This window comes from Pituophis catenifer, unplaced genomic scaffold, assembly GCF_029215685.1.
Source record: "Pituophis catenifer annectens isolate HBS135680 unplaced genomic scaffold, rPitCat1.0.hap2 SCAF_7, whole genome shotgun sequence".
Lineage (NCBI taxonomy): Eukaryota > Metazoa > Chordata > Lepidosauria > Squamata > Colubridae > Pituophis > Pituophis catenifer.
In genome coordinates, this window is record NW_027256887.1 from 22,898,971 (window position 1) to 22,920,084 (window position 21,114).

Below are 21,114 nucleotides of genomic sequence, written 5' to 3' on the forward strand. Positions count from 1 at the left end.
ATTCATATTCGTGAAAGTATGTCATTTTTTACTTTTGGTGACTACGTTATCATACCCTTGTGGTTTTCTTGGCTATAGGAAAGTAATTTGCCATTATCTTCCTACAGGATAGGGTTGCTGGTTGTTGGTCATTTTTTTTTAATTATTCCAGTTTCTTCATACTTTCCCATCCAAGTATGTATAACTAGGGTTGCCCCAAGTTAGTTTTTATGGAGTTCAAGCAAGGTCATTTAGATGGTGCCACCTGCTGCAACTGAGTACTTCTTACACAATGAAAAAAGAAAATGGAATGAAGAAGTGAACATAGAGATTTCAGAGTGAACATTTCCCTTTCTTTCCAAGCGAATATAGTGGTTTTCCATTCATTAGCAGGAGATGAGAGGAATATATTAACAATCCACAGTTAGAGATGGAAAATGTTACCCTCTCATCAACAACCTTTTATTTAAAAAGTCCCCAGTGAAGGTCAGGGTTCAGTCCACACCCCTTTGGAGTATGGAAGGATCTTTTTGGTTCTATGCAAGTCAGCAGATAAAATCACTTCATTTATTTGCATAGGGAACATAAAAAGTAGGCATCCAGCAGGAATGTCAGCATGTTATAGCACATTGATGGCTAATCTTTTCTGGACTGAGTGCTCAAAACATGTGTGTGTGCAGCCTCTGTGCATGTGTCCCTCCCCCGTGCACGTTCATACAGCCCCCCACACCCCACACACACGCAAGGCCCCACGCATGCGCCCCACACATGAGCGCCAGAGACCCAACGACCAGCTGGCCGGCAGGAGGAGCACACACATGTGCGGCGGAGCTCAACTGGGGCAATGGCTCACGTGCCCGCAAAGAAGGCGTTGCGTGCCATTTGTGGCACACGTGCCATAGGCTCGCCATCACTGTTATAGCATAAAGTCTGGGCAAAATTTGTAACTACCTCTTTTTTAAAAAGTAGCGCAGAAAAATTGAGCATAGAAGTAGAAAATAAAAGAAAGAAACTGGCTAAGTTGCTTCAAGGCATATAAATGTCTGTGCCAAATGATGTTTTCTTACTTTCACTTTTTTTTGTTACTCTTGAGCCAGTCAGGAGAGCAGATAAATGGTGAAATCTACATGCTTATTATTTCTGTCTACTCGGTTGTTTTTCCTGAATACATCTGAGTTTTGCAAGTTCATGATGCAGCTGGTTCTCTGTATAGGAGAAGGGAATCACCCAGGCTAAGCAACACTGTCTCTATTTCCCCCATGATGTGATATCAATTTAGGATTCATTGTTGTGATCTTGTATTACAAGTAGACACTCAGACAGCTGTCAGAGGCTATGGAGCTATTTGTTGTATTGTATTGAGCATCATGTAAATAACTGCTGGTCAGACATTGTCTGTGTATGATCATTGTAATAACCACCTGATTCTTAGGGAGCAGTTTCATTCTCATAGGGCCAAAATAGATGAACAAAATTAGCTAGGAAAACAGAGAAGTTGGCAACAAAAGTCAAGGATAAGATGGTAGCATATGATTTCAGCCTGGAACATCAGCTAGGGGGTATTCGCTTTTTTAGAGGTTTACACATAGAGATATGGAGGTGCCATCTGCACAATGAATTTTCTGCCTAGTATGTAGGTGGCAGACACTGTCTACATAGTTATGTAGATAGTGCTTGGGAAAGCTGTTCATTGGCTGTGGCTCATTTTCGGCATTAATGACTGATGATACCACTTTTCCACACACAGAATCAATTAGGTTTAGCTGAGAAATCTCAATGGGTGATTGAGAAAATATTATTGGGAAAGGGGGTTTAGATTTATGATGTACTAGTACTGTATATCTGTTAGGACAAACCTAGTCTGCACAAAGAAGAATGGTTGCACTTGAACCAGTAGTGTGCATAACATAACATCAAAAAGATGATAAGCAGTTTTTAAATGGATACTGCAAAGAAAGCCAGCAGAATGCAACAAATATCCAGCACATAAAAATCACTCATAGCGGAGGGTGACATTTTTGGTAAGGTTTTCAGAGAATGATAGATCTAGGAAATGGTGCCAATGGTAAAAGAAAATCCAAGGGTAATTGTTGTGACTCCGGCTCCCGAGCCTGTCCTCACGGAGGAATATGACTCTGAAAGTGATGGGGAGGAACTGACAAGGCCTCCCTCTCCAGGACCCTCCTTTCTGGCAATGCCTCAGGTTCCAGCTGAAGGCCAGGAGGAAAGCATGTTGGGGCACCCACTAATAGGGAGTGATGAAGATCAATCTTGGATTGATCCCAGGCAGCTTCAGAGGGAGAGGCATGCTCAGCAAAGGAAGAGGTGGGGAAGGGCTGGAGATTGCTGAGTCACTGAGCCATGCCCCACAGGGGATAAAAGTGGGTGGGGTTGCTCTGCAGGCTCTGTGACGGACAAAAACTGCATATCGTGAGCTTCGGATGGGATATTTTTTGGAATTAAGGCTTGGACTTTGTGAATGACTTCTGACTACTCTTTGAACTTTTGGTTGCCCCAGCAACGGACTACAGATATGCTGACTCCTGTTTCTAGAGGTGATAAGAAACTTGGCAGGCATTCGGAAAGTAGCTGCCAGAATTTTTATCTGCCAAAGGGATTCAGGTCAGCTTGTAAAAATAAATCACTGGTAAACATCTTTTGCTCGTGTGTCTGCCTATGTGAGGTGGGGGGACAGAACAGTAATATTATGTATGTTTGTCAAATGAAAGAAGATCTAAGTAAAAATTGGAGAGTTGGAGTGCTTGATGTTAGAATGCAAATAAGAAATAAAATATATGGTAGAGTGCAGGTAAGAAATGTGATGCATAGTTATCTCTTATACAAGCTCTGTAGATAAGGGTATATTGAGGGTAAAATTGTCCTGTAACTTGAGAGTGGCATAGAGTATCATAACAGAGTATCTAAATATGGAGCAAATTCTTTCAATGAGTCAATGTGTTTGTCTATATACTCCCCCAAAAGACAGTACTAGTGACATTTAGTCCAAAGAAGCTAAAATTAACATAAAAAATGGCAAATGAAGTTAGATAGCTGAAAAAGCTGCAATGATAATGATGGGCAGTTTCAATCACTTTCACGTAAAAGGGAAAATGCCAGTTTGGTATAATGGTTAAAGATACCGCTTAGAAACTGGAAGACTGTGAGCTGTAGTCAGCCTGGTGGCATTGGGACAATTACTGTCTCTCAGCTGTAGAAAGAAAGCAATGACAAGTGACTTCTGAAGACATTGCCAAGAAAACTGCAGGGACTTGTCCAGGCAGGTCACTAGAAATCAACACCGATTCGAAGGCACAAAAAAAACCCAACCCACCACAGTGACATTAATGTCATCTTTTCTGACAGAGACTGATCAGAAATAATTGCAGATGGCTTGATGAAAATGTCAAACTATATGTAGCTGCTACAAAACCAGAAAATTCTATGCTTGCAAACATTTGTAGGGGAAATGAAAATAGAACTGCTGATATAATAATGCCCTTATACAAATCTAGGATGAAACCACACTTGGAGTATTATGTATAGGTATGGTCAGAATTCCTTTAGAAAGATATTATAGAAGGTTTTGAAACAGAACGACCAACATAATTATGAGGTGGGCTAGACTCCTATGAGGAAAGATTATAGCTCCAGCTTGAAAGCAAAGGAGACTTAACAAAGGTATGGATAATCATTTAAGGCATAAACAGCGTTGACAGAAAAATGTTTTTCTTTCACTCACAGTGTAAAACTAGTCAGGGAAGACAGGGAGTTTTGGAATTGAGGAAAGAAATATGTGGTTTCATAGCACATAGCTCAATTGTGGAAGGCAACCAATTTAGATTGTTTAAAAGTGGGCACCGATGCCTGCTCATTACTTCCTGAATCAAAGGCAGTATGGTTACTCCGAAGCAATGCTGAAAGAGGCTGTGGTCCACCAGTCCAACTTGCCATTTGTGACCAAGAATACTGCACTTCATGTGCCTTTGGCCTGATCCAGCAGGATTGTTCTTCTGTTTTTACTTGTCTCGGGTATATCAGATATGAATCATGGGTGTCAGGTGCTAGTGAAGAATTATAATGGGAAAAGGAGAAATTTCTGTTCAAAATATATCCTTGAAGTCATCTTCTTCCTTCTGTATATGCAACATGGGTTGATTATACCCAGCAGTCTCCATGCCTCCCACCTCCCCCATATATTTGTTTACTTATTTATTGGACTTTTTAATTACTTTGAAGCTCATCATATAGTAAAATAAAGTAGTAGCTGCAAGCATAATCTTTATTTTCAAGAACGATTTTGTACCTCATAGTTTGCACCAAAGGTACTAATAGAAAATAAAATGAGAGTCACTGTTATATAGGGAAATGTACCTATATGGCCAGAACAAAAAAGACAAAGATAAACTAAAATGGGAAACTAGAGGAGAAAGTGTGGACAAATATATGGAGTTATCTGGCCATGTTCACATACGTTTAAACTACTGTATGTTCAGATATCAGGAACATTGACCCAATGGTTGTTCTTAATTAGTTATAGTGCTCTGAAGGAGGGATCTTCTTGGATTTGTAGTTCCTTCTGGAGCAGCAGGAGAAGGCATAGCTAGTGAAGGAGTTTTGCCCATTCACATTATAATCTATCATAATTGTGCTTTCTTTCCATGTCCTTCCTTCCATTCATCCATCCAATGCTCTAGTACTGGAGGTTTTTAAGAAGAGATTGGACAACCATTTGTCTAAAATGGTGTAGGGTTTCTTGCCTGATCAGGGGATTGGACTAGAAGGCCTCTGTTGTGACTCCAACCCCCGAGCCCGTCTTATCAGAGGGAGAAGACTCCGAAGGAGAGGAGTTGGCCAGGCCTCCCTCTCCAGGACCCTCCTCTCTGGCAATGCCTCAGGTGTCTCCCGAAGGAGAAGAGATTTGCCAGGAGCCAGGTATTTCTGAACAGTTGCAGTCAGACAGTGACGAAGATAAGTCTTGGCTGGATCCACGCCAGCGTCAGAGAGACAAGCGCATGCAGCAGAAAAGGAGGCGTGCCAGAGATTAAGCTGAGTCACTGGACCACACCCCACAGGGGATAAAAGGGGGTGTGGTGGTCATTCAGGCTCTGTGACGGACAAAACTAAACAACTAGCGAGTCGCATTGTATCTCTGAAATCTGCCTGCCTTGGATTTAATACGGACTGGACTTGACAATTCTGTGGCTTTGTGTATTTGTTTTGGTTCTCTGTGAGTAAAGTTCTTGCCCAGCAGCTACTGGGTTGCTGCCAATCCTGTTATCGAAGGAATTTATTGTCTGCAAGTTTTATTTAACTCCTGGCTGACTGTTTGTGTCTGTGTGTGAGACGGAGACAGAACAGCTTCCACAGTCTCTTCCAACTGTGTTAATCTGTTATCCCTCCCTCCATCATGTGAGTTCTCAGTATTTGGCTTACATTCTAAGATACGTTCTATGATACATATTTAACTCACACACTTTTTCTAGTAGATATATGCTTTTTAAAAGGAAGGTAATGCCAGTGTGAGAGGAAGGTTGTTTGAAAGAAACTTTCATTGTGTGGAGTAAATATGCATTCAAAAGAAACAAGTAATATTTGTCTTTTTAAAAAAAATATTGTGACTTTTGCCTCTGTGAGTGAATGAGACTTTTGCTTCCAGGCATAAATAATATCCAATTCATTCACAGATTAATACAATAGAACAATATTGAGTTGTATGTGAATGGTAGGGAGAGAGAGAAGAACTTTGATATTTAACTTGGCAAAGACTGTATATAAATACAAGAGCGTGCTTTGTCATTGTTCTGCCCCAGCTACAGACCCCAAAGAACGCAGCACACACAAACTCTATACAAAGCTTATTTTACTCAAATAGCCTAGTCTTTATTATTTAAAGGCTGTTAATAAACTGTCTTAACAGCCTACCAAAATTCTAAGATAAGGCAATCACAGTCTTACTAGAGTTGGCAGAAAGCCCAGAAGCAATTTTGTAGATACGAAAGAGAGTGAACCAGGGTGGATTTGATTTAAATCAAGTTGATTTAAATCACAATTTAAATCATGATTTAAATCACTAGTAAAAAGGCTTGATTTAAATCAACTCGATTTAAATCATAATTTTTAAAGAGCAACTGTCATCTCTGCTACTCCTTTGACCCACTGTTGACTCACCGATAGTCCCAGTGTTGCAGAATATACAGCCTCATGCTACATAACTAAGCTCCATTTCATGCTGAATAAATTAAATTATTTATGTATCTTAAATAGAAAACTATCTTACGATAGATTTTTACCCCAAAAGTTTTTTATTAAAATAAATTCGATAAAAATCAAAAAAATCCTATTTAAATAAAAAAAAATCCGATTTAAATCAAAAAAATCTGATTTTTTTTTATTTTTTAAAAAAATCATTGATTTTTATCCACTCTGGAGTGAACTAAAGTTGTTCTCTACAGCTTGTTGCAAGTGGCGTTCCTTCTTAAATAGGCTAAGGGAGTGGCCAATTAGCCCCAAGCCTTACTCTCGAGGAGACCTCCTCCTGAGGAGCCACTCCCCCTTTTGGCAACTCTGCACGCCCGTGCATTAAGAAGAGGCTCCTCCTCTTTGTCCTTTTCACTTAAAGGAGCTTCTGGAGGTTCTGAAGGCCCTGGCTGAATCCCTGCTTCTGGCACCACATCTTCTCCAGCCTCCTCATTGTCCGACTCGAGTGCCAGCTGCACAGGCTGCTGACGCAGCACCACACCAGCCTCCTCGTTGTCGGAATCAGCTACAATCTGCACAGGCCGCTGACGGGCCACAACAGTCATGCACATATATTTAAATTTTATATCCATAAAAATGTTTACTTATTACAGCCAGATCCATATATTGGTTCCCGACTTAATCACGCTTAGAATAGTCTCATTAAATTTAATGGAACATCAATTAAGCATTCTTAACGTGACTCTTTGTTTTCATTAGTTTCCTCTAAACATGACAAAGTCTGGATAAAATATTTTAGCAGTTTTGAAAACTACCTTCTGAAGATATCTTTTTGAGATGGATTAGGATTACTAAATTTTGTACCATCAAAGAGCTTCTTCCTCCTCTATGTCTTGTCCTGTTCTGGCTTTTGGAAATCCAGTTATTTAAAATTAATTCAAAATTAATGTACATCCTTAACACAGAAGTGAATTCAGCATGGGAACAGCTGTGGTTGTTTGAGCACAAAGTATCTCAATAAAAAGAAAACTTAGTCTTATTAGTTTTGATTATTCAGTTAAAAAAATAAATTCTAATTTCTTTAAGCTGCTTGTCAAATCCTTAAGTAGCCAATAAATAATTTAGCATTTGGAGGGTGAGCGTGCGTGTGCATGCTTTATATTGCTGATGTTCTTTTCTGTAAATGCTAATGATAATCTTAAAATAGCTTGCTGGCATGCCTTGTGAACATAGTTAAATAATTTCCCATTCTTCAATGATCATTATTGTTTTTCTTTTGTTGGTATAAAATTGCTGCTTTGTCTTCAACTCATTAGGCTTTTGTTCTATTTCTTTCCCATATGAGAGTGAAGATTCACCACTCCTCTTCCCCTTAACCTGAGAGAGCTTTATTTCATCCCCTCACGTCTAAGAAATAACATGTCCTGGTACCATCTGTTTCAGTGGTTGGTTCTGATTCATGTAGGTTGTTCAAATAGCAGCCTAAGCTAATCTTTTAGAAAATAATTGATAATCCTTTCTCTGCCTCTTGCTTCATAGAACTTGGGTTCCTTTAAGTTGGTATGTATTTCCTTGGCTTTTGTTTTTTTTTTTTTAGTTTTCAATATGTTTCAAGTTTGTCCATCCTTTAGTTTTCCTTGACCAACCACAAACCTTGGAAGCTCACACATTTAACTGATGATGTTTTTCTGTTCACTAGCATATGGTAAACGTATAGTCATATAGTGTTCATCAGCTCCATCCAGGTTTGAAACTGCCAATAAAGTACAAGCTGAATGTACACCATGTAGAGTTGTAAGTTAGATGTATTCAGGAGTGTGGAATAGCTTGTAGTCAGCAGAGAAAAGTTCAGGGCAGTGGTGAAACCCAATTTTTTTTACTACCAGTTCTGTGGGCGTGTCTTGGTGGGTGTGGCTTGGTGGATGTGGCAGGAGAAAGATACTGCAAAATCCCCATTCCCTCCCCACTCCCGGGGAAAGGAGATTGCATAATCTCCATTCCCACACCACTCTGGGACCAGCCAGAGGTGGCATTTGCCAGTTCTCTGAACTACTCAAAATTTCCACTACTAGTATTCTGAACTGCTCAAAATTTCTGCTACCAGTTCTCCAGAACCTGTCAGAACCTGCTGGATTTCACCCCCGGTTCAGGGGCAATGTGAGGAAGAAGGAATTTTGCTTATCCTAACTTTGTGTTTCGGGGTGGGGGGGGGCTGCACCAAGGGAGGCTCATTCAATTTAATTGTACACATGTTCTGCATTGGCAATAAAGGTTTGATTTGATTTGATTTGATTTGATTTGATTTGATTTGATTTGATTTGATTTGATTTGATTTGATTTGATTTGATTTGATTTGATTTAATGACTGACTACTTCAGAGATTTATTTTCAAAGTATTGTTTGAAAATAACTATTCAAATTGGGAAAATGTCATAAGATAAATTACCTTTGTTCCAACGTACTTGACAGAGAACTAATGAGAGAGAAGGGTGGTGGTGTCTTAGTATATTATTACACACTTGCCACAACTATTTACTGAAAATTTAGAACTTAGTCATTTGTACCCCAAGTGATTGGGGCAATTGAAAGTGCTGAGCTATTAGAACAGTGTTTCTCAACCTTGGCCGCTGGACGATGTGTGGACTTCAATTCCCAGAATTCCCCAGCCAGAATTCTGGGAGTTGAAGTCCACCCAGCGGCCAAAGTTGAGAAACACTGTATTAGAAGGACATAAAGGCAGGGGTGAAATCTAAAAATTTTTGCTACTGGTTCTGTGGGCGTGGCTTAATTAGTGGGCGGGGCTTGGTGGTAAGGTGACTGGGAGGGCGTGGCTTGGTGGTCAGGTGGGTGTGGCCAAGTCAATGTCACTTCTTTGCCCTTTTTTAACCTACAAAACACAATACAACACAACTGGCTCACCCACAATATAAAAGCAGCTGTGCTAGACACAAAATGGCCCCTGCAACAAGCAGGAACCTCACACAGCCACAAAAAGCCCCAAAAACCAACTTTCACACTTTACACACACACACACAACACAACACAACACAACACAACACAACACAACACAACACAACACAACACAACACAACACAACACAACACAACACAACACAACACAACTGGCTCACCCACAATGTAAAAGTAGCTGTGCTAGACCCAAAATGGCCCCTGCAACAAGCAGGAACCTCACACAGCCACAAAAAGCCCAAAAAACCAACTTTCACACTTTACACACACAAAATTCCACATACAGCTTTGTGAGATTTTGTGTGATTGTGTAGTTAGAGTGGAACATTACAGAAACACACTAAATCTCAGAAAGCTGCACAAATATTATTTTAATTTATTTTTATTTTTATATAAAAGCAGCTAAATTTAAAACTTCCTAAACTTTAAATGGCTAGGTCTAAAAAAAGAACAACTAAAAAAAACCCCAATTAACTATTTTTTTAAAGCTCCCAAAGGGGGAAAAAAACTTACCCAATAGAACAGGGGTCTCCAACCTTGGCAACTTTAAGACTTATAGACTTCAACTCCCAGAATTCCTCAGCCAGCTTTGCTTTGCTGGCTGAGGAATTCTGGGAGTTGAAGTCCACAACTCCCTGCCTGCTTGATTGCAGGCAGGGAGATTCAGTTGCTTGCTGATGCAATCAATTGCAGGGATTACAGCAAGGCGTTGCAACCAGCAGCTAAGGTAAGCAAGCTGAGGGGGGGGAGAGAGAGGGATTTTTGCTACCGATTAGCAGGCAGAGCCATTTAAAAGGAAAAAAGTTTTTTTCTTTTACATGGCTCTGGCGATCCAAGCTGAGTTGCCTGATTAGCAGGGCAACTCAGCTGGGATCGTCAGAGCCATTTAAAAGAAAAAAAAGGCTCTGATGATCGCGCGACTCAGCTGGGCATGGGGGGCGGGAGCAGGGATTTTTGCTACCGGTTCTCCAAACTGCCCACCGCCATCGCTACCTACTCGCCTGAGCCGGTCCGAACCGAGAGCATTTCACCCTTGCATAAAGGGCTTTGATAAATCGTCAAATCTGAAACAGATTCTGTCTACAAGAAAAATTGGATGAAAATGTATTCTTTTAAATTCAGTTTTGGTATTTAATATTGTTAAAATAAAGCAGGTTAGTAAAATATACAGACCCTAAATGTAACATTGTGGTAATTTGTACTGTTTCTTGACACCGAAAAGTGAAGTTATTTTTACCATTTAAATTGTTCCAAGAATACATTTAATGATACAGTAGGATATTTTGCTATTATGTTGATAATAGTTTCTTTCAAGTGAATGGAACTGTTTGTGTTAAGATAATAAGAGGAACCATTCACACAAAAGGCATGTTTAATGTGAAAAAATACTGCAATCATGTTTATTATCTGCTTTGGTTTTTCTGATTTTGTTCCAATCTATGCAGTTTAACATTATTCACTGGAAAATAATGTGTATTTGCAGTGAGATCAAGTGGATAAAAAACATGGTTTGAGTTAGCAATTCCTACAGCTTTCAGATTATGAGATATACTTGTGAAACGGCCAAGAAAAGATGGACATCACAATGCAGTTCACAGTGTTATAATATTATTGTGTAAACATAGCACATCTTTAATTTTCTAATGATATCAAATTTCAATCAAGTTATTTTCATTTACAACAGAATAACTTAATAAGTGAAACTGAAGCTCAGCTATTTTAAACTAAGTCTAAAATATTATTTTAGCATAGTTCTATTAGCTGCATTGATTAGAATAATGGTAGTATTAATTTATTTAGGATAATTATTCCTAAAGCATTTAATCCAAAGTAAAAAAAACATTCAAAAAAGTTTTAGTTTAGTGCTCTCTAATGTTCATTGTTAGCAAAAGCACATAAAATATGGGGAATATTAAATAGCATGCTTATTATAAGTTCTTGGTTCACTGAAGTTTTTACGCTTTCAATGCTCATTATGTTTTTAAAGTAGGCCAGTGGAGAATCAGAACTCTTATGTGACCTATTTTTGAGAAAATGAACCTGTCTTGGCTGAAGCTATGAGTTGCAGTGAGATGAAAGTGTGTGATTTTCTTTGGACCCCGTGTAATTTTTAAGAAATAGAAAAAAGTGGCATGGACAGCTTCTGGGTTGACCAGACCTTCCAAGTAAAGTTTACTGTAACATGTCAGACTGATAAACAATTTCTTTGTATCTTTTCTAGGTTGTGTTATATCCAACTTCCAATAGCTCAAAGTCAACAGAGCTGCATAAAATGTTAGTCCCTAAAAACAGCCAAGATTCTGATTTGAGGATAAAGTTAGCAGTGAGAATGGATAAACCACCACACATGAAGCATTGTGGGTGAGTGCCTATTCTGAAGAATAAACACTAATTCCTTTTCAGCTGCCCACATAATTTTTTATTGCATGGCCTACACCTGAAGAGAAAAAAATAGAGAAGCAGTCTAAGTATGGTAAGATAAAAGTAAGATTAATTTAAACCAGGTCACCTTTGTAGCTTCAAAATAAGTAAAAGGCTCATTGTACAATCAAAAGCAAGAAGGGAAAGCAATGTGTTAATAACATGAATTTTAAATGGTGATTTCTAGTGATATATATTCCATATTTCCAATTGTGCTTGTGTACAGATCAGATTTACCACACATAACTCTTTTCTGTTGTCACGTTGTTTTCCAAGTATATGTAAAACAACTAATTTTCGTTGTTGTTTATGTGATACAGATGATTCCAAAGGAGGAGATGATGTTGTTAGCTAGTATATAAAATACCATAATATGAATTTAGGTGGATGAATATGTTACTTCCTATTATACATTGACAACCGCTTCTAAAATTTAAAAAACTTCGAGAAGCAGCTTCGGATTTTCTAAAAACGAAGTGAGGAAATTGAATCATATTGGACATGCCTAAAGTAACTGCAAACAGAATATTGTCAGGGATATAAATATCTATGGTCTTACACTAAAATCTTCCACAGTTAAGTATAATTCTTTAATGGGAATCTTTGCCTCAGAAAGAACAAACAGTTCTACATGAAGCAAAATGAAAAGGTCACTGTATACATAATTTATGACAGAATTTTTAAAAATTGATGAAAAATACTTTCTTTGGGCTGTAAACAAGAAGACAGGTTTGAAAAGATTAGGAGCTAACCATTCTACTTGGAGACTGCCAGGCCCTGATGCTGAAGCAGGTTTTTTTTTTCTTTATTTTTTCCATTGAAAAAATTAAAGAATGACTTTTAGCTTGTCTGTTTCAAAACTAACACTTTAATACCAGCAAATGTTTGAATTTGCAAGTTGCTTCAGTCAACAACAATTGCTTCAGTCAGTGTAAAAAACAAAATATTTTATCAGATGAGTTATGTTTTAGCACAGCCTAGTGGCCAAAGACATGTGTTGCTTCCTTTAGTAAAAACATTGTGAATATTTTTAAGCCATTAATTAAAATTTAGGAAATGAATTGTTGAGTTGGGAGAAAAGAGGAAACAGAAGAAATCACCTCCAAAGGTCTCAATAATATTTGTAGTTGTGGGCTTCTGTTTCTCTATCTAGTCAGATTTAATTTTTAGAATTTGGCTGAGGTTAACCCTGATTGGGTTAGATGAAATTATCTACTTTCTATGTGTTATATTCTTAATAGTGTTTAGAGCCCATCCCCATTTGTTCTTGTGACAACTCATCTCAAGGTCTAGATGGAGATTTTTCTCAGCTATTTCAAGTTATTTATCTGTCACAATTGAAATCAAAGGCTTTTCTTTTGGGTTGAATGGATAGATGGCTAGGGAAAAAAGCCATAGAATTTTATTTTTAGGTATGACAACTGCAGTGATATTACTATGTGCTCAAAAGTGGTAAGGTTCAACACTACTCACAATAAAAGAATGGCTGGTGAAGATGTTGGAACTTGCACAAATGGCTAAATTGACTTCCCTGATTTAAAAAAAAAAAAGACAATATCTGCATTTATGGCTGATGGGAAACCGCTTATAGACTTTTTTGCATGAAACAGAAAAAAACATGCACTTACAACTCATGTTTTGATAATTAGAAAAAACAGATAAGCTTTTTTATAATCATAGAATAAGAGATAACCTTTGTAATCATACCTGCATTTGTCACAGAGAAAATCTAGAGCTTCTTTTTCCTATTTCTGCCTTTTCTTTCTGCACTTTTGTCTCTGTCTCTATCTTTCTATTTCTTTAATCTGTATTAGTTTGTTAGTTTTTATTTTATTTTAAAAACTTTTATATTAATATGTATGATATATGATAAAGATATGATATATTACTATATACAGTATATACATACATACATACATATACATACATACATATACACACACATCTTTCCTATTCTATTGTTTTCTTCTATTTCTGTGTGTGTGAGTGTGTGTGTGTGTATACACACACACACGCACACACAGGAACGATATATAGTATTTTTCCTGCATTCAGGTCTTTGCTTTTTTGTGACATCCATTCCACTATTTGAAGAGTTCCTGTATATTCTATTTTGAGTCATTTTTTCTTAAACCTAAACATACGCAGCTTCTTTAGTCTTTTTTCATAGTTTTGGGGTCCCTTCTCATCCACACTGTTCTTCTCTTAACCTCTTCCAATTTCTCTGAGTCCTTTTTGAAACAAAAGTCGAGGTTGGCAACTTATCAAAACAGAATATGTTTCTTGTAGTAGTGAGCACTTTATCTTTGCCCTTTAGTAATACACCCTTTTTTCTTCTGTTCTTCAGTCTCCTGAATTCTCAGAGCCTGTTTCCTCTTCAGAGACCTAAAAACTGTTCCTGAGTACTAGCAATGCAAAATCTAATCTATGTTTCTTGCTTCTGATTGTTTGTCTCACCCACTGGATTTGCTTTTCTCTTTGAATGCCTTCCTTATGGAGAGTTGTTTCATCTGTTGATTTGTGCTGCAGAAATGATCAATGCTTGTCCTTTCTCATTATCTCATTATCCTTGCCTCTTTTCTTGCTTATCCTTGTCCTTCCTTATTATTATCTTCTTATTAAACTGTGTAAGCTTTTGTTGTTCTGGTCCTTGTTTACCTACCTGAAAACAACCTGAAAAAGCATATATTTGCAGCCAATACAAGTTTGTAACAGCCCTTAGAGGGAAAATGAATGAAACAAGCAAGGTCACAAGAGTCAAGATTCAAGTCCATTCACCTATAACTCTCTAATGCAGTAAAAGTAAGAAGGTTGCAAAAGGTGATCACATGGCCCCTGGGACACTGCAATCATCATAAATATAAATCAGTTGCCAAGCGTCTGAATTTTGATCTGAGACCATGGGGATGCTGCAGCCCGTAAGGGTGAAAAATGGTCACTTTATTCAGTGCCGTTGTAACTTAGAATGGTCACTAAATGAACTGTTGTAAATCAGGACAACTTATAACAGTTCATTTAGTGACCATTCAAAGTTACAATGACACTGAAAAAATGATTTATGACCATTTTTCAGAGTTACGACCTTTGCAGCATCCCCATGATCCTGTGATCAAAATTCAGATGCTTAACAATTGGTTCATACTTATGACCATTGCTATGTCCCGAGGTCATGTGATCATTTTTTTGCAACATTCTGACAAGCAAAGTCAATGGGCTAGCCAGATTCACTTAACAACCAGGTTAATAATTTATCAATTGCAATGATTCACTTAACAACTATGGCAAGAAAGGTCGTAAAATGGGGCAAAATTCAATTAACAACAGAAATTTTGGGGTCAATTGTTATAAATTGAGGATTACCTATATAGAGATACCGTATTTTCCGGCGTATAAGACGACTGGGCGTATAAGACGACCCCCAACTTTTCCTGTTAAAATATAGGGTTTGGGCTATACTCGCCATATAAGACTGCCCCTCTTCCAATGCACACCAAATAAAAATTAAAAAACATCAACTGGCTCACCTACAATGTAAAAGCAGCTGTGCTAGACCCAAAATGGCCCCTGTAACAAGCAGGAACCTCACACAGCCACAAAAAGCCCCCCAAAAAAACTTTCACACTCTAAACACACACAACACAACACAACTGGCTCACCCACAATGTAAAAGCAGCTGTGCTAGACCCAAAATGGCCCCTGCAACAAGCAGGAACCTCACACAGCCACAAAAAGTCCAAAAAACCAACTTTCACACTTTACACACACAAAATTCCACATACAGCTTTGTGAGATTTTGTGTGTTTGTGTAGTTGGAGTGAAACACTACAGAAACACACTAAATCTCAGAAAGCTGCACAAATATTGTTTTATTTTATTTTATTTTTATTTTTATATGAAAGCTAAATTTAAAACTTCCTAAACTTCCTAGGTCTAAAAAAGAACAACTAAAAAAACCTCAATTGACTATTTTTTTTAAAGCTCCCAAAGGGGAAAAAAACTTACCCAATAGAACAGGGGTCTCCAACCTTGGCAACTTTAAGATTTGTAGACTTCAACTCCCAGAATTCCTCAGCCAGCTTTGCTTTGCTGGCTGAGGAATTCTGGGAGTTGAAGTCCACAACTAACTCCTTGCTTGATTGCAGGCAGGGAGTTGCTTGCTTGCCTGAATAGATTCAGGCAAGCAAAGCAAGGCAAGCGTTGGGACTAGCAGCTGAGGTAAGCAAGCTGGAGGGGGAAAACTTTTTCCCTTTTACATGGCTCTGGCCATCCCAGCTGAGTTGCAGGGAACTCAGCTGGGATCGTCAGAGCTGGGATCCTCAGAGTAAAAGGTAAAAAACTTTTTTCCTTTTACGTGGTTTCTGGCGATCCCAGCTGAGTTGCAGGGAACTCAGCTGGGATCGTCAGAGCTGGGATCCTCAGAGTAAAAGGTAAAAAACTTTTTTCCTTTTACGTGGTTTCTGGCGATCCCAGCTGAGTTGCAGGGAACTCAGCTGGGATCGTCAGAGCTGGGATCCTCAGAGTAAAAGGTAAAAAACTTTTTTCCTTTTACGTGGTTTCTGGCGATCCCAGCTGAGTTGCAGGGAACTCAGCTGGGATCGTCAGAGCTGGGATGGTCAGAGTAAAAGGGAAAAAACTTTTTTTCTTTTACGCGGTTTCTGGCGATCCCAGCTGAGTTGCAGGGAACTCAGCTGGGATCGTCAGAGCTGGGATCGTCAGAGTAAAAGGGAAAAAACTTTTTTCCTTTTACGTGGTTTCTGGCGATCCCAGCTGAGTTGCCTGATTAGCAGGCAAAGCTGGGATCGTCAGAGCTGGGATCGCCAGAGCCATTTAAGGCTCGTCAGAGCCTTTCGGGCTGGTCTGCCTGGTTACAGGAGAACGACACCCGGCGTATAAGACGACCCCCGACTTTTGAGAAGATTTTCATGTGTTAAAAAGTCGTCTTATACGCCGGAAAATACGGTATATATAATTTTAATGCTCTCTGTTAATTTGCCTTAAGAGGATCTTAGAAACATTTATAACAGGTTCTAGACACTTCAATTGAATAGAAGAGCTGAGATACTTTTAATTGCCCAAATATATCTGATTAAATGATATTTTCTGTCATTAATAGATAAACTATTAGGAATTACTTTAGTGATGTAACTAAATAACATGAGTAAACAATGTTTAAGTAAAAGATAGCTCAAGAGTTTTTGTGGCAGCGTTAATTTTTCAGCAAATAGCATTTCCCATAATCGGGCTACCACTGATCCAAAGGAAATGCTCTTCGTTTTCCTAAAGAAAATCTGGCACGAGATTTTCCTGACCAATGTAGTAGGATTATGCAAACCTTTCAAAAGAGGTGCTTCAGAACACATATGTGCATGTATGAAGTGGATGGTGGCATCCACACACAGGCCCTTAATTTTGCTAGCGGAAAAGCAAATGAGAAGCTAGCTACTGTTACTCAGCTACTGTCTTTGGGGCTTTGTTTCTATTCTGAGTATGAAGCCTGTTAGACCTTGGTAACCCAGTGGAGGTAGCAGGACACTTCATAGGAGAAAAAGAACAATTCCACAAGTGATTCTTGATTGTCTGGTGAGAGAGGGAGGAAGAGAATGGGAGTCAGAGAAACTCTGCTTTAATCACAGGAGCTTTAAATTGTGCAGAGTTGAGGAACTTTCAAGATTAATGTCAAGCTTGCGTAGCTAACAAACTCAGGAAACCAGAACTTTTTAGTTTTGGAAAGATCTTTATTGTTATTACAGTAACATAATAGAATTTTTAAAACCTTCCCAAGACATTCTGTCATACCATGGAACTCACAGGAGTACCCTTGCTGTATCCATCAAAAATTGCTTTTTGGACTTCTCCTTTACCTTTACAATATTTGTTTTGGCTGCTGGAGGAGCATAGTTGTTTACAGTGCAGAAGGAGAAATTTTGAGGAAGTATTTTCTTTGAACCTCCCAGGCTAAGATTGAAAGAAGGTTCCTCTACTCTTGGGGAATAGAAAGGAGGTTTCTTTGCCCATGTCTTCTCACTAGTACAGAAAGTAACACAATAACAGAATTGGAAGGAATCTTGGAGGTCTTCTAGTCAACCCCTTCAGCAAGCAGGAAACTCTGTACCATTTCAGACAAATAGTTGTCCAATCTTTTCTTAAAAACCTCCAGTGTTAGAGCATCCACAACTTCTGGAAATAAGTCATTCCACTGATTAATTGTTCTGTCAGGAACAATTTCTCTATAGTTCTAGGTTGGTTCTCTCCTTGATTAGTTTTCATCAGGGATGGGTTCTACTTACCTTTATTACTGGTTCGCATCGCGTCCACACTCTTCTGCGCATGCGCAGATCACCTTTGATGATGTCCGGGTCAATGGGTGGAGCCTCCTGCCGGTTTTACTACCGGTTCTTGCGAACTGGGGACAACCCACCATTGGTTTTCATCCATGGTGACTGAAAGGATACCTCACATTAAGTCCAACTACTGTTTCTTTGAGGAACTCCTACACATCCCTGTAACATACTGGTGAAAAGTGAGATCAGAATATTTCCTTTTTACTTGTATAGTTCAGAGAAATAAGCAAGTAGAAATATGAATAGTGGATTTACTGAGCTGGTATAGTATATGCTTTGTAGTAATATATTTTAGTCTCTATATGAGACTAGATGCTGGTGTGCATTTCTGTTTAGCAGAGATAAATATCCATTCATGTTGGCTATTGTCAGTTTTTCATATCTGTTGATATATCTCTGTGCTGCAATTATGTATGGTAATTGTGTGGTAGAATGCACATAGCTCTTGCTGCAGTTATAGTTCTCTCTTATTAAAGTATATTTTGTTTATTTGGATGCTGGCCCACATCCATTTCTTAGGTCTCTAGTTAAATTGATTCTGACCTTTCAGAGTACTTGTGGTGAAGGAAAAGTTGTGATACACTTATCGTCTTCATTGTGATTACATACTGAGAAGCATTTCATTATCTTATCTCATCTAATTAGAGTGGCTACTGAGGTCAATTGCTTTTTCACTAGCATGGCAGGTTTTATGATTTATAGCATAAAGCAAACTGTTTCAATTTAATAGTAACATGCTTCTAAGAGCTTTTTATTTTATAACATTTTGTATCCTAACAAATTCTACAGAATTGACTCTAAATATCTCTAACTCTGATTTCAGAGATAGAAAAAGTAAACAGCAAATCCTAGCATCCTTCTTTTTATATTGTTGAATAACAGTAATTTTGGGGACAATGATATCTATACTCTTGTATCTGTTTGATACTTTGTAACTTCAAAGTTGGACAAAACACTCTAGGGTAGAACTTTGTCAATAGAAATACCTCATATTCAGAATGCTAAGGCCCATTACTCCCCAGGAAATGAAATTTGGGGATTTTTGGCTACTTCAGTGCTGCTGCATTGCTGCTGTTCAGCACTGTCGCTGTGCTGCGTTGGTGAGCCACACTCATGATCTTTATTTTCAATGATCCCTGACAGCTTCCCACAAGTCAATGGAGAACCTGGAAAGAACTGACTGCTTGTGGGAAGCTTGCAGAGAGAAAGTCAGTGTGCATTTTTCCCCAGTCCCTCTGTGCTCATGCTGCCCTGGCCCTGTGTAGAAAAGGAAGGAGGGAGCCATTTACCTGCCAGCTGGGAAGGGAAGAGAAGGAAGGAAGAAATGAATGAATGAATGAATAATAGAAAGGGAAGGAAGGAAGGAAGGAAGGAAGGAAGGAAGGAAGGAAGGAAGGAAGGAAGGAAGGAAGGAAGGATTTTGACACCACGAGCTTCCCACAAGGAAACTCAGTGGGGAAGCCAACAGTTGTTCCCACTCCCACTGATATTTTTGCCCACCTGTCACCATTCTCGTTCTCTGTTGAGGTATGGAAATATATCTGAAACGATGACTCAATGGGGCATGGTTTGTCTAGTTTTCCTTAAAGCTTTCTAATGAGATCATTTTGAAACCAGATATGTGAAAAATGTGCACATGAAAACATGGTAGCACAGTTTTCTCAGCTTTCCAGACAATCTTGAAAAAGAAAACAGTAAAAAAAAAATACATAAAATAAGTAACAATTTAAAAGGTGTGGCATTAATCATAACACTGTCAAAGAAGCAAAAAACAAGGCATGACAGGCTTTAGTTGCTAAACCCCAAACATAAGAGTAAAAGGCTATGTCTTCATAGATGTCAACTTTATGATGTAGATCCAGACAAGTAACGCATTTAGAGGAACTAGTTCTAATTTATTGTAAGATTACATTAACAGAACTTGCAAGTCTGAAAGTACATTTCTTCCCCATTGTTTTTACATGAAGAAAATAGGAAAGGTCTCACCTGAGATGATTGCTGCACTCACATTCTTGTTGCAAGCTAAGCTGCTTTTATCTGACCATTGCCTTGGCTGCAGCTCTTTCTCCATCTTCCATTCCCACATATTATAACAATAGATCATAGCAGGGCCAGTTGGGCTCTCAAACATGGGATTTGAACACAGATTTCAATGTTCAAACAGGTAGACATGAAAAAATAAATTCCTTTCAAGCCCCAAGAACCATGAAAGACATGTAGAATTACTTCTGAGCAGTTTCACCTATACACAGAAAACTTGTTAAACTAAAGCAACTACTTGCTTTAGGGGCTCACAACTTGGGCGTCCTCCTGGATTCACGGCTGTCTTTAGAAGAGCACTTGACGGCCATGACCGGAAGGATTTTTCATCAGGTTCGCCTGATCCGCCAGTTGCGTCCCTTTCTAGATCGGGACTCCCTACACACAGTCACTCATGCCCTCGTCACCTCTCGCCTGGACTATTGTAACGCTCTGTACATGGGGCTCCCCTTGAGGTGCACTCGGAGGCTCCAACTGGCGCAGAGTGCGGCCGCGCGGGCGGTTATGGGAGCGACGTGGAGTTCCCATGTAACACCTCTCCTGCGCGAGCTGCACTGGCTCCCGGTGGTCTTCCGAGTGCGCTTCAAGGTTTTGGTTATAACCTTTAAAGCGCTCCATGGCTTAGGACCTGGTTACCTACGGGACCGCCTGCTACCACCAATAGCCTCCCACCAGCCAGTACGCTCCTACAGAGAGGGGCTCCTCCGGGTGCCGTCGGCCAAACAATGTTGACTGGCGGCCCCTAGGAGGAGAGCCTTCTCTGTGGAGGCACCTACGATCTGGAACAAGCTCCCCCCGGAGATACGGAAGATCCCGGATCTGCGCACCTTCCATCGCGTGCCTAAGACTTTTTTATTTCATCAAGCTGGCCTGACCTAAATCTTCTCCCCTTTTTAAATGTAAATTTTAATTTGTTTTAAATTATGGGGTATTTTAAATTTGTTCAGCCAAATTATTTAATTCGTTTTTATTCTATTTTAAATTTTTGTATTTATGTGTTTTATTCTGTGGCTGTTCACCGCCCTGAGTCCTTCGGGAGTAGGGCGGTATAGAAATTTAATAAAATAAAAATAAATAAATTATAGATTTACTCTGAGAATTGCTAAGGAGGAGCCATCTGAACTCTCTCCCAACCAAGCTACCTAAACATTGCTGGCTCTTGACCC

General features: G+C 39.0%; 1 protein-coding gene across 5 annotated transcripts in view; it reads left to right on the forward strand.

Moving 5' to 3' along the window:
• The window catches only part of CADPS2 (calcium dependent secretion activator 2), a 369,911-nt gene that overhangs the window by 169,488 nt on the left and 179,309 nt on the right, over positions 1–21,114 (forward strand). For all 5 annotated transcript variants that reach the window (XM_070947809.1, XM_070947812.1, XM_070947808.1 and 2 more), the window contains exon 8: positions 11,368–11,507. In XM_070947809.1, coding sequence (XP_070803910.1) covers positions 11,368–11,507 — 140 coding nt within the window. The remainder of the gene's footprint in view (positions 1–11,367; positions 11,508–21,114) is intronic.